The 13,373-nt window shown below is 36.2% G+C and overlaps 2 protein-coding genes across 2 annotated transcripts; one reads left to right on the top strand and one right to left on the bottom strand.

Moving 5' to 3' along the window:
- The first annotated feature begins 3,328 nt into the window (after positions 1-3,328).
- Positions 3,329-4,658, top strand: LOC147499151 (uncharacterized). The gene is made up of 2 exons (XM_086563429.1): positions 3,329-3,452; positions 4,027-4,658. Exons 1-2 carry the CDS (start codon positions 3,329-3,331, stop codon positions 4,656-4,658), a joined length of 756 nt encoding a protein of 251 aa, XP_086419555.1.
- A 2,605-nt stretch (positions 4,659-7,263) lies between these two features.
- Positions 7,264-11,850, bottom strand: LOC147499152 (vesicle-associated protein 2-2-like). The gene is made up of 9 exons (XM_086560942.1): positions 11,324-11,850; positions 11,198-11,248; positions 11,028-11,098; positions 10,872-10,953; positions 10,484-10,599; positions 10,221-10,397; positions 8,981-9,304; positions 8,752-8,829; positions 7,264-7,613 (listed from the first exon to the last, which is right to left on the bottom strand). Exons 2-9 carry the CDS (start codon positions 11,244-11,246, stop codon positions 7,500-7,502), a joined length of 1,011 nt encoding a protein of 336 aa, XP_086417068.1. The 5' UTR covers positions 11,247-11,248; positions 11,324-11,850; the 3' UTR covers positions 7,264-7,499.
- Positions 11,851-13,373: the final 1,523 nt, after the last annotated feature.

Here is a 13,373-nt window from a genome sequence, read left to right on the forward strand (position 1 = left end):
CCAGAACTCTCACCTACGAATCAACAGTTTAAAAAGGAAAACTAAATATGTAATTATAGTATTTTGAAATAACTGTATCTGGTAATATATATATATATATATATATATATATATATATATATATATATATATATATATATATATATATATATATATATATATATGCTTATCATCCGCGAGGGATTTGGAAAAGAATTGGTGAATTTCTATAAATAAGGAACTGTTGTCGCATTTTAGAGAAGCGGTTAAGCTCTAGGATTCAATCGTGGTGTACCCCTTCGAGGTGGTGGGCCACCTTTAAAGGGATGCATCACTGGATGTAGTCCGGGAATTCCTTTTCTACTTTTCTAGATAACCATGTTTGTACGTGTCACGCTGTATGGTGATTAGCTTGTGTGAGGTTACATGCTACCTCGATGAGGTTTAGACGCGAGGAGTGAGAGTTTAGTCCACTCCTGGATGTGTGTCAGGATCCTGAGCAGTCTGCAGTCGTCGAACGGTTGACCACCGTAAGTTAGGTGACAGCCGTATAGGGTCGTGGTCCTGCGAGCCCACCGAGCCCTAAAAGCTTTGGGGATTTTGTGTGTACGAACACAACAACGGCATTTCAGCTCCCTGCCGGAAAAATCAGGAAAACAACGGTGCATGGTTCACACTAGAAAATACTGAACTGAGATTTGTCTGTGACTGGGGCTGAGTACCAATCGTACCCTCACCATTCTAATAGGATGCAGCGGCCACAATACTTGTATGATAATTGTGAAAACTATATTTTGAATATTAACGAAGCATGTCGAAATGATTTCTGCTAGTTAGTGATGTATGTATATAGTCACGATATTTAAATACTTTTATGGAAACCCTGTATGTTTTAAATGTTTGCTATAAGTAGACTATTTATTGGTTATGTGCGTTTCTACTGGGCATAGTTGTTGCTCATCCTACTTAACATTTCAGACGAGCCAGTTGTGGAGGAGGCTTTTCCTAACCCTAGAGATGATGGTTATGGGGATTTGGGAGGATTCCCTTATGCTTGAGGAGGGACAGAGTCAAGTTCATATTTTGGGTTGTATAGAGATAGTCTAGTTTATTCTTTTGTTGTATATAGAGAGCATAACTCTTTTCTTTTGGTTGTATAGAGAGAGACTAGTTTATTTTGTTGTATATATAGAGAGCTAGGTCATTTGATGTAATAATAGATGTATTTGGCAACGGTTCTCCTTGTTTTGTAGATATACCGTCATATCCCTGTAGTAGCTAAAGTTAAGAGTAGTATATATGGTTGTTGGATGTATATATGGTTGGAAGGATGAATTATGGGATGTCCAGGGGTTATGACAGGTTTTTTGTATATGAAATGTCGATTAAACAAAGGAAACTCTGTCGAAATTTTGTTAGAATTGGGATGGTGTCGGCCTCGAGATTCACTCCTCGTCCTCGGGATGTGTGTTGGGTCTCGGGGCGTGACAGGTATCAAGAGCCAGACATGGAAAAAATAGTTGAAAATCTAGAGAAAACCATGGAGACACTTGCTTTTGGGCTAAAGGAGATCTTGAACCAGCTTACCGAGATGTCTAATCGATTTAATGTACGTGTGGATCTGTTGGCTAGTCATCCTATTCATGAAGTTGCTGAAAACTCGGGAAACACTAGGCGTACCAATGGGGAATGTAATGGTGGTAGCGGTTCTCATAATTCTACTTGCTCAATGGTGTCGAAAACCGTGAAAATTAATTTTCCACATTTTGGTGGTGAAGAAAATCCCACAAGTTTTCTATGCAGGGCGGAACAGTTCTTCGACCTCCATGACATACCAATGAATGATTGTGTTTCACTAGCCTTTTTCCATCTTGAAGGAGACGCACAATTGTGGTATCAATTGCTGAAACAAGAGATGTTGTTTGTCTCTTGGGATGACTTCAAGGAAGGGCTTCAGAGTCGATACGGTCCTAATCCGTTTCTCGACTTTTTTGGAGAGCTTACCAATTTGCAACAGATGGGAACAGTGCAAGAATACCAAGCAAGCTTTGAGAAGCTACTAGCCAAAGTTGGGTGTCTTCCACAGGCACAACAGGTTGGTTGTTTCGTCAGTGGGTTGCGCGACACAATTCACACTGATGTGCAAGCAGCAAAACCACCGACTTTATCGGCGACTATTGGGTTGGCTCGCTTATATGAATCAAGGGATGTATCTCAAAAGAACAACACGGACGCTGCAGTATCTGTTCTCCCCAATACCAAGGAACCTAGCCAATCTTCAAGTCTAATAATCAAGAAGTTGTCTCCAACCGAACTGCATGGCAGGAGCAGCGCACTAAGGGCCTATGCTACAATTGTAATGAAAAATATCATCCGGGGCATCGTTGTAAAAAGTTGTTCTTGCTTGAAGTTTGCAACACTGAAGATGACGGCGACATCAATATGTGTGAAGACGAAGGCCGAACTTAAGTTCTTGGCTGTTGATCTTTAGTTGCCCTTGATGAGGACAAGGGTTTTTCTTAGGGGAAGGGAGTTATTACATGTGTCTAGTACGTGTCCATGTTATGAGTAATAGTTGGTTAATGAGTTGGTAGTTGAATAAGTCTGATAGGGGTCATGTAGTGGATAAGTCTATAGTAGTTTAGAGAAGTCATGTTAGTGGAGTTTGGTATATATTTCTGTTGAGAGTCATCTCCTATTTCTTGGGGATAGTCAGTTGCAACTATTCCTATTTAAAGGATCACGTGAATAAACAAGAGGAGAATTGATTATTTGAAAAACAGACTTGTGATGTATAGGTCAAAGGCTCCTCCATTAGCCTTACTTCATCACCTTCTTCCATTTTAATTGTAGTTTCATTTACACTCTAGTTTGATTGTAGCACAAGGTTGCTATTAGTTGCTACCACAGTTTAACAAATAAATTGCAACACATCGAGAATGTTATTCATAAACAAGTTTCTAAGCAGGTTGCAAGAAATCGTTTGCGGGTGATGACAACGACTCAGGTAGTTAAATTGTTTACACTCCAAGGATGTGCTCTTAGAGGTCGTGATAAAAGCAAAGGTTCTAGTAACGTAGAGAATGTTATTGAAATGGTAAGCTTATTGGCTTCTTACAATGCGGATGTGGATGCGACCATGTTAGGGAATGCTCCTAAAAATGCAACATATGTTTCTCCTCTTATTCAAAAAGCAGGTTCTTAGCATTCTTGCACACAAGACACAGAAATATATTCGTGAGGAGATTGGTGATGGAAAATTTTGTCTTCTTGTAGATGAAGCTCGAGATGAATAAAAAAGAGAGCAGATGACAATTGTTTTTGTTGACAAAGATGGTTTTATACAAGAATGTTTTTATACAAGAATGTCAAGGATACTGCGTCAGCAACATTGAAAGATGAAATATGTAAGGTTCTTTCTCGTCATTATCTTAATGTGCATAATATTCGTGGTCAGAGGTACAATGGTGCTAGTAACATGAGAGGAAATCGAATGGGCCGGGTTGCAAGCCTTGTTTTCAAAGGAGTGTCCTTTTGCATACTATGTCCATTGCTTTGCTCACAGGTTCCAGTTAGTATTGGTTGTAGTTGCCAAAGATGTTAAGGATGTTTGACAATTTTTTGCTAACTTGACTCTCATAGTTAATATTGTTGGAGCTTCTTGCAAAAGAAGTGATCAATTGAGAGATGTTGAGGCCACATAAATTGCAGAAAAACTTGCCATTATTTATGCGTTGGAGTTTGGTACAGAGAATGATGAGTTGGACTCGGAAGTTGGTACAGGGAAAAATCATATTAAAACATTGAAACGAGCTGGAGATACTTAATGAGGTTCTCACTTGGGATCCATTTCTAGTTTGATGAGTATGTATAGTGCAACACTTATAACCCTTACATATATAATTAAGGATGGAGCCACTAGTAATGTCCATGCAGACACAGATGGAGTTTATGATACTATGACGACTTTTGAGTTTGTGTTCGTATTGTATCTTATGAGGGAAATCATGAAGATTACGGATGATCTTTGTCAAGCTTAATTTGTAGCGCAAGTCTCAAGACATATTGAATGCAATGCATTTAGTGTCTACAACAAAAACACTTATTCAGAATTTGTGGGATCGGAAGATGGATGGGTTCCTTTACTGGAGAAAGTTAAGTTATTATGTGGAGATCATGGCATAGATATTATTGATATGAGTAGTGTTTATACAAGAAGTCGAGGTCGCTCCCATTCTCAGAAAGGCACTAGTAATGAGCATCACTTTCGGGTTCAAATTTTTATAGGTACGATCGATTCACAGTTGCAAGAATTGAACCACCGATTTCAAAAGGATGTGATCGAGTTACTTATTCTCAGCTCATCTCTAAATCCTAGGGATGGTTTTAAATCATTCAAAGCTGATGAGATTTGCAAGCTTGCAAATAAATTTTATCCTATGGATTTTACTGAGCAAGAGAAGATACATTTGGGATTTCAATTGCAAAACTATAAGCTTGATGTTCTTGTACACCCTGAATTCCAAAAGTTGTCAACCGTTTCTAAGCTATGCCAAATGTTAGCAAAAACGGAAAAATCAATAATTTATCCTCTTATCGACAGGTTGGCTCGTCTTGTATTAACTTTGCCAGGTTCAATTGCTATCCTGGAACGTGCTAATTTATCCTCTTATCGGTAGGTTGGTTCATCTTGTATTAACTTTGCTAGTTTCAACTGCTACCTTGGAACGTGCTTTTTCAGCTATAAAGATTATCAAGACTACATTGCGTAATAGGATGGAAAATGATTTTCTTACACATTCTATGATTGTGTACATTGAGAAAGACATTGCTCGGAGTTCGATATTGATTCTATTGTGGATGTTTTTGATAATATGGTGGAAGGGCGGTGAGTCCAACTTTAGATGCTAAACTTAAGTAGTATATCTTTGAGGGAAGAGGCATAACACTTAAGTTACTCTCTTTTGTAAGTTTGTGTGGATTGAAACGAAATACATACATAATTTTGGTGATCTTTAATGTTTGGACACTACAAAAAAAAAAAATTGTGTATTGTTTTTGTTTTTTTAGGGGGGGAGAGCATATAATCTCGCACCCCCTGGCCTAGAATCCTGATTCCGTCCCTAACTATGGTTATTCCCTACCCTTATTCGGTCTCTCCCTCGCTCTCTTCCAATGGTATGTGTCATTCTCTAAAACATTAATTAAATTACATTTTATCAGGACAAAACATATTAAATAGCATATTTAAAGGGAATTGAATTTTCCACTTCTCTTTTTACCACTTCCACTAATTTTCAATTCAATAGACATAAATACTTTCAGAGATGGGTTAAATTGAATGACAAAAGAACAAGAAAAAGAGGATTGTTCGGTTTCTTCTTTTCTTCCCACTAATGGAGGAACCAAATCGTTGACCTGCTTCGATCCTCTTCTTCTCCCAATTGGCATCATCACCCCGACATTGATCATCTCTACACCCATGAAAGATAAAACCAATAATCCTTGTCACACCCCAATTTTACAGACAATTGAATATTCAGATAAAAGAGTTTGATCCAAATATTCAACAATCTAATAAACTAAGACATGAGCGGGTTTGACTCACACGAGTCTAAACTAGAACTAAAATATAGAACAACCTCTGAACACCGCATTCTTAAAAAAAAAAAAAAAAAAATCGGCAGAATTTCCCCTGTATTTCCAACATTTCATAAATTTAAAATCTGTCATAACCTGAAAATCAAATAATATACTTCCATTTAATATATTAAAACCTCAGCTATAAACTCAACTACTAAAAGATATATTGATTCGCGGAACCGACTACTTAACCATCTCGACAAATGCCAGTTAAATCAAGTAGCCAATTCTCGAATAAAAAGAAAATGATTTATATACGAACAACATCCCAGATACCCTAATACATGCATGTCTTATACAATACAAATATAATCACGAAAACAATAAACCATTATTCAAACAAAATATAACTTTCTCCAATTTCATTCTCCATGTCCACTTTGAAACCCGTAGTTTCTCTGGGTATTACAACCACTAGCAATATATAAACATTCAATACCATTTCGACATAAATAACACGGCATGGTCCCAGTTTAATTTCAAGAAAAGAAGTCATTAAGGCTATTGAACCACTCACGTGCATCAAGACGTGTAGTTCCTCTTACCTTTCGAGACTCACTAGAGAGTTTCTTGCTTAAGTAGAGGCATGAAGTTTCTTGTCACATAAGCATAACATTTTACATCACATCTGTAAATGTCTAACTATCATAAGCATTAGTTACACCAATAAATACACTAATTACATAATATCTAATATAAATGCTACACTTCACTACAAAGCGGCCAACGTATCTAAATCCTTTAAGGTTTGGAATCAAGCCTTATGTAGCTCTTAAATTATCCAATACCACAACTCTACATAACAATATAATATACACAACTTCGATTTCATTGATAACTCTTACTCTAAGGTTTAACAAAACAGAGTAGCAAATACAACTTTCTAATTAAAAATAAATAATCAATCACAAACAATACTTGAGCAAATATATATAACCACATCTCGTAGTGTTCATCATTACTGGCGTAAATTTGATGATGCATTCATGCGCCCTGTGTTCGGAGGCAGAGGCTTTGTCCCATTTGTTCCTGGCTCACCTACGGAGCAGAGTGTCCATCTACCTCGCTCACCTGAACAGAGTGTCTGTTAATCTCGCTGAGTGGATGGCCAAGAAATGATTAGAACGTTAGGTTTCAAGTTTGAAGATTGGGCTTGTGTTCTTTCTGGTTCCCTACAATGTATATGAGATTTTCGTGTGAAAGGCAATATAGTGTGTATGCAATCAGAGCTTGTAGTTATCTTATTTTCTTGTAGAGATGTGGGTTGGTCGTCTGTATAATGGGAATCTAATTTTTCATCTCTGCATTCCTTCATCATTGATTTCTGATGTTGATAGAAGTGAAAATGTAAAGAGTTACTTGTTTGCTGAGATTGAGGATTGATTGAACTTGATAGAATGTTATGCCCCAAAACAATTTTTCATTGTGGAAAAGTTTGTGTCCGATCATTGAAATTGATTTCTCCCCTTTTCTTGCTGTTGGTAAACTTGGTTGGTATAAAAAGGAGATGAGACCAGTAAACGATTACTTCACAAAGTTTACTCGTTTTAAGTTTCAGTTTCGCAAGTAAAGTTAGATTTTCTCCAACAAACTGATTCCTAGAATGAATGAAAAAGCAGCCGACATTAATCGGAGTGCGACTTGAGAAACACATCCACTTCTTCATTTATTCATTTTGTAGAAAGACACCCGCTATATTCATACACGCTATAGTCTTGTGAATCAGCAAAGTACTATCAGTTCCTATATCAAATTTCATCTTAAGAAATTAACATTTTTTTTGCCCCCTATATTTCTAAGCATCACAGTATGACAACCAGCAAGTGGTTAAAGACATGGGGCTAGCTCTAGTTTAAGCATTATTACTAGTCTGATCCTCAACAACGAAACGTGTATCCAAGTGCGACGCCAATAAGTGCAACCATGCAGACAAACAGAAAGGGGAAACCAACTTGATCTCTTCTTGCACCATTCTTTCTTCTGAACACAGCCTGCAAAAAAAAGGGAGCAGTTAAAAAAGAAATATTATAAGGAATCCAATAAAACTTACCCATATTTGCCTTCACCTACTTGAATTTCTATTTCAGTTTGAGAATCAGTAAAAATTTAGGCTTTTCATAAACAAATAAAGAAGAAAAAAGGAAACATTATCAGGAAGCATTTGGTATCTCATAAATCAAAGAGGGATAGGATTCTAACAATATACAAGAAAAGAAAACACATTAAAGCCATATTTGATGGTGGGAGGATTTTCTCAAAAGATTGGATTTAAAATCATGGGACCATTGACATTTGCAAAATCATCCCTTTTAGGAACTATCTGTCCACTATAACTGCAGCAACTCAATTCTGGCAAAAAAAACAGTCTCACGACTGATTCAACTTCTTAACTGTTTGTCATCAGCCCAAGAATGACCTTTCACTGCCAAAAATCAGTACCCCTTGTTTTAAATAAGTATAAAAAGCAGTACACCTCATCTCCCTGTAGAACCAAGATTATATGTCAACAAGTAAAGCCTTTTTAACCAGTCAAAGTGGACACAAACAGAAATTTGTTTCTCCAAAAGCTTGCAACAATAATTTGAGGGAATACAGCTTCAAATTTAACTCTATTCACTAGGATGATCTCCGTGGTTCATCACATCTCCAAGGAACATCCTCCAAAGTCAGCCTTAAAGAGTCTCATTGCCTCCTTACCAGAAATTTTTTGTGGGGTTAGTGCTACTTTCTATTTAAAATCGAACAAAATATTACTTAGGCAGAACTTCAGGAAATGCTGACAAATTACCCCATAGATATTGAACGATCCTAAAAACCCAAGAAATGGAGTCAAAAAGCATTTCTAACATGACAACAAACTGCTATCAGGCTATCAGCTACGTTCAGTTTAATCTTTTCCCATTATACCCTATATGTATAATGTTTCCTTCTTCAGAGAACAGCCATAGTTACCATTCCCATCATGTTTTTGTGTCCACACACACAAGATGTATGTCAACAACGTATCAAAGAGCATAGAAATCATAAGATGACAATTAAGGGCTAAACTTCAAATATGGGTGTATGTGTGAGAGATTGGGGGGGAGGGAGGGATGCAGAAATGGCAGACCGAATGATTATAAGGCTTACCAACTGTTGTTGTAACATTTGCCTCTCTACATTGGTTGTACTTCTCTCTTCTTTTAGCATACTAATGGTACTCTCAGCCTGCAAAAAAAAATGTTAACATCCGTTAGCATATATTTTAAGGAGACACATCAATGAAAGTATAAAGACAGCTAAATTTGATATCACATAAAATCAGTATGGATCACAGTATGACATTCGAAGCATTATATTCCAAAGCTAAATTACTCACCCCAATTAGTTTTGCTTCTAACTCTGTCAGCTTTGACTTCAATTCCTCCACATTTTTAGCTAGTTCCAATTCCTCCACATTCTTTGTTGATTTCAACTCCACGTCCTTGTCTACCTTCAACTCCTCCATATCTTTTGCTAGCTTGAACTCTGCACCATTAGTTTGTTTTATATCCTCTAGAGTCATGGCTGGTTTCAACTCTTTCACATCCTCTGCTAGTTTAAAGTCCACATTCATAGTTTGTTTCAACACTTCCATGTCCTTGGCTGGTTTTAACGCCTCTGCATCCTTAGATACGTTAAAATGCTCCTCTTCTTTGGGTACCTGAAATGAAGAAGGAAGAATCCCTTAAGGTCTAACTGGGAGTAATGAACAGGCTTGCCACAAATCCATAAAATCTAGGTCTTGCATTATACATCACGTTCAAGCCATCCTCACTCTGTGTTTAGCTAGCAGAAAGAACTAGTTTGACAAACATAAAATAAAATAAAGGGATTTCACACAGATTTTCTATAGACGGTGTCGCAAATGATCTTCTAAAAGCATCAGGCTTCAGAAGTTGCATAGGTCAAAAAGAAAATAATGAACATAATTATATATATAAAAAAAAGGTAAAAGTATCAGGAAAAACAGCTTCTCTCCCCCCCAAATTATTAACCATTTAATTACAGCTTTGACTAGAAAATAACTAAGTTACATCGATACAAATACATCCGACATGGATACGAAGTGTCTGACACGGCAAAATATCAAAAATTGAGGTAAACAACATACAATATGTGTCCGCGTGTATCCGACACAGATTATTTTTGAAATATGCAAGTCCATGTAACATAGGAAAATAATATTCATCAACCCTTCTCAGACCTCTATTATTGGTATAAAACTGCAGTGCTTATAACTCTCAGCAGGTATGTCTTCAATCAGTTTTTTTTCTTTTTTCTTTTTTCTTTTTCGATGTTCAGACCTTGGCCCATTATGGTGACTGCACTGATGGTTGATGACATTCATTAAGGGTAAATTGGACAAGAAAAAGTATTGGAGATAATAATTTTTTCTTCACTTCAATCCTGCCAATGCATTCAGTATTCCATTGCAACTTTAACCTTATACTGGAAAAAGTGTCAAATGCAATCCGTACTGATTGCACCTTTAACCTTATAAGTTGTAATATTTGAAAGCATCAAAGGAGTCCAATATTATTCCTTTCTCTACTATTAGCAAGAAAAAAAAAAGTTACCTTATTAAGTGGGGGATGGTTCTCAACTCCATCCAACACTTGATCGCTCAAGGTTGAAGCTTCATTATCCTCTTTCAAAGCTCCATTGATAGGTAGCAATACAGGAGAGTGAGAAGGACTAATAAGGACTACTTTTAACTTGTTCTCATCAATGTATCTGCCACTATCTTTGGCAAACTGCTCAACAAAACCACATGAAACCATTGTTAAAAAAAATATAACATCAACCAACCCATATCTGAATCACAACTACAAACACTTACCATGTCAGGTGTAATGTCCTCTTCTGTAGTCCCATACGGGACAAGTGTGCCTTGAATTAAAAATTTATCTTTGCATTGCATATCAGTTGGAGCAACTTTTTGAGCTTGCATGGTAACTAGATCAAAACCAAAAACCTTGGTAAGTTTTGTCAAGTCACCTATTTATGACATAAACAGAGAATAAAATCAGACACGACAGAATGAAAGATTAGTGTCCTCGTCTCCTTGAAATTACATAACCCTAAGGATACGTGGACAGAGTGTTGCTTCTCTTCTTCGTTTTCAATTTTTTTCCCTTTCACAAACGTTTCTCATTCCGAATTCCTTGGAATTTTATATTTTCCTCAACAATATATTGCAATTTTAACTGACACATAATAATAAATACCTGTAAAATCACATGTTGATTTTGGATGAATAATGCCTGTGTTTGGCCTCACACAGTACTTCTTTGGAGAAGTAGTTTTAACCTGGCATCAATATCCATTAGCAAAATAAAAATTGCTTTATACTAGCCATATGCACTAGTTTAACTAGAGTGTACCTTAAAAGCAATATACTGATCACATTTATTGTAAAGTTGCACTGCACACGAACTATGCTTCTTCAACTCAACTTTAAAAAAACAAACAAACAAACCACAATAATAATAAGACCACATACTTTTTTACAACAGAATTAACCATATAATTAATAAATAAATAAATTACTTACAAGTAAACTTAAGTTCACGAGGCGTAATCTCTAAAAGCTCTGATCCCATAACTAAGTCAAACATTCGACGAAACAAACATCAGTTGATTGAAGAAGAAAAGAGAAGAAATGAAAAAAAAAACTTACCTGTTCAGAGAAGACGGAGAGAGAGAGAAAGAAGTTGTGATGGAAACGACGGATTTAAAGAGGGGGGAAAAAAAAAAAAGGTTAGTGAGTGGGAAAGTGACAGATCATTAAATTTTTACGCAAACTATATATATAGAGAGAGAAACGTAAAAATGAGAGATTTGATTGTGTAGAAAGGGGGTTTGGTTTGGTAGTGTAGGTTCGGATTTGTGGAATTGGATTTTGGAGTGAAGAGCAGTGAAAGGCAAGTTTGTTTATTAGTTGTACTGGTTTCTGACTTTCTGTATCTGGTGGGCTCGGGTTAAGAATTTTGTTGTGGTTCGAAAAAGGTTGACCTGACCAACTATATGTGTATGTGTGTGGTGGACCGTGCAACATTTGTATAGATTTTTCGATTTAGGGAAATATGAAGGAGGAGGTGGATTATCTAATTTTGGCCGACAAACATGAATAGTTTGGTGATGGTGATGTTGTTTAGTGGATTTTGATTCTCATGTTCAACTTCATTGTTGATTAATCTTGTCTATGATGTTGAGCTTCATGTGGCGGTGAAATATGATGTCCTTTCTAAATTTCCAAAGGTGTCATTCCGAGATTGTTTAACTGCTTGGGCCTAATAAAAAAGGCCCACGCGCCACTTCAAAAACTACATTTGTTTTTCCGCTTCGATAAAACACCGACTATTTAATTCTAAAGTTATCAATATTTTGGTGATGATGGATGATTGGTAGGGGTGTCTCTTTTTGCTAAATTTCCGATTTTTTCGAAATCTGATCCGAAATTGGTCTGATTTTGGGTGTAGTTTTCATAGGCCGATTTTTCGATTTTCGAAAATTCCGAAAAAAAATTGGATCGGATTTGGATATAATTCCAAAATCCGATCCGATCCGAAAATTCCGAAATTTCCGATATTATTGCCAATTTATTCCGAAAATATATACTTCTCCCACTATCCACTTGATTAGATCTCGACCGTTCATTCATTTTCTAGTTTTTTACTTCCAAAAACAAAACAAAACATAACCTAGCCTACTTTCCCCACTTGAATTGGACCACTTAATCATTATTACACCGCCGCCATAACAACAATGATATGAAAAAAAAATGTCATTGAGTCGTATAATGACTTCCAGACCAATCCAAAAGCTAAATTCCAATAGATAGAATATTATGTAAAGCTACTTTGAGTCCAAGACCATAATCCATTATTTATGCAGACACTTCACGCTTTAATTTCCACACACGAAAAAAGATTGAAACATTACAAATACCCAGACCTCAATAAAATGCAATGCTTGCTATTGGTGGCTGTAGGTTCTTTTTCTCGTTTTTTCTTTGATCATTTGTTTGAATGAAAATGGGTTTTCTCAATAAACAAGTGCGTATTGTTGTTTGTACATTGGTGTTGTGGACATGATTTTCTCTCCCTACAATGAACATTGGCGTATGATATTCCAAAAATAATTGAAAGTAAAGAGATCTTTGAAAATTTACCAAGTATTCTGAAATTTTCGAGTTATTCCGAAATTTTCAAAAGTTCCGAAATTGAAAATATATTTTGAATCCGAAAAAAAATTGGATCGGATTTGGCTAGCATATTAGGTTCCGAATTTTTTTTGGAAAAATTCCGAAGGAGGTTAATCCGATCCGATCCGATCCGAAGTCACCCCTAATGATTGGTGAATGACTAAATATGATTTTCATCAAATTATAATATTTGGTGTTGATGCTTGAAGTTGAAGATGCTTTTACAACTATTTTTTACGACACAAAATCTCTTAGTTCAATGCCTTAAGTTGGGTCTGTAATCTAGAGATGTTCCAAGTTGGAACTGATCCTTAATATAGAGGCTACGCCACGCAAGCCTATTTGATCCAAGTATCAAGCCATCAATCCATACAAGTATACAAACCGTGCTAAGCATTGAGGTTTTTTTTTTTTTTTTTTTTTTCACGAAGTCTTAAAACCTGTCATTCGAGATTGATAAATTATCATGGTTTTTTTTTATTCTAATTGTAATTACATAGGAGAGGCACATCTAATTTAATAT

Source organism: Coptis chinensis, chromosome 5, assembly GCF_015680905.1.
Source record: "Coptis chinensis isolate HL-2020 chromosome 5, ASM1568090v1, whole genome shotgun sequence".
NCBI classification, from domain to species: domain Eukaryota; kingdom Viridiplantae; phylum Streptophyta; class Magnoliopsida; order Ranunculales; family Ranunculaceae; genus Coptis; species Coptis chinensis.

Coding starts and splice junctions, on each gene's coding strand:
- LOC147499151 (XM_086563429.1), top strand. CDS start 3,329: ATGTTTTTATACAAGAATGTCAAGGATACTGCGTCAGCAACATTGAAA. Junction 3,453..4,026: donor TCAGAGGTACAATGGTGCTA/GTAACATGAGAG, acceptor CTTAATTTGTAG/CGCAAGTCTCAAGACATATT.
- LOC147499152 (XM_086560942.1), bottom strand. CDS start 11,246: ATGGGATCAGAGCTTTTAGAGATTACGCCTCGTGAACTTAAGTTTACT. Junction 11,099..11,197: donor TCGTGAACTTAAGTTTACTT/GTAAGTAATTTA, acceptor GTTTTTTTAAAG/TTGAGTTGAAGAAGCATAGT. Junction 10,954..11,027: donor ATCAGTATATTGCTTTTAAG/GTACACTCTAGT, acceptor TATTGATGCCAG/GTTAAAACTACTTCTCCAAA.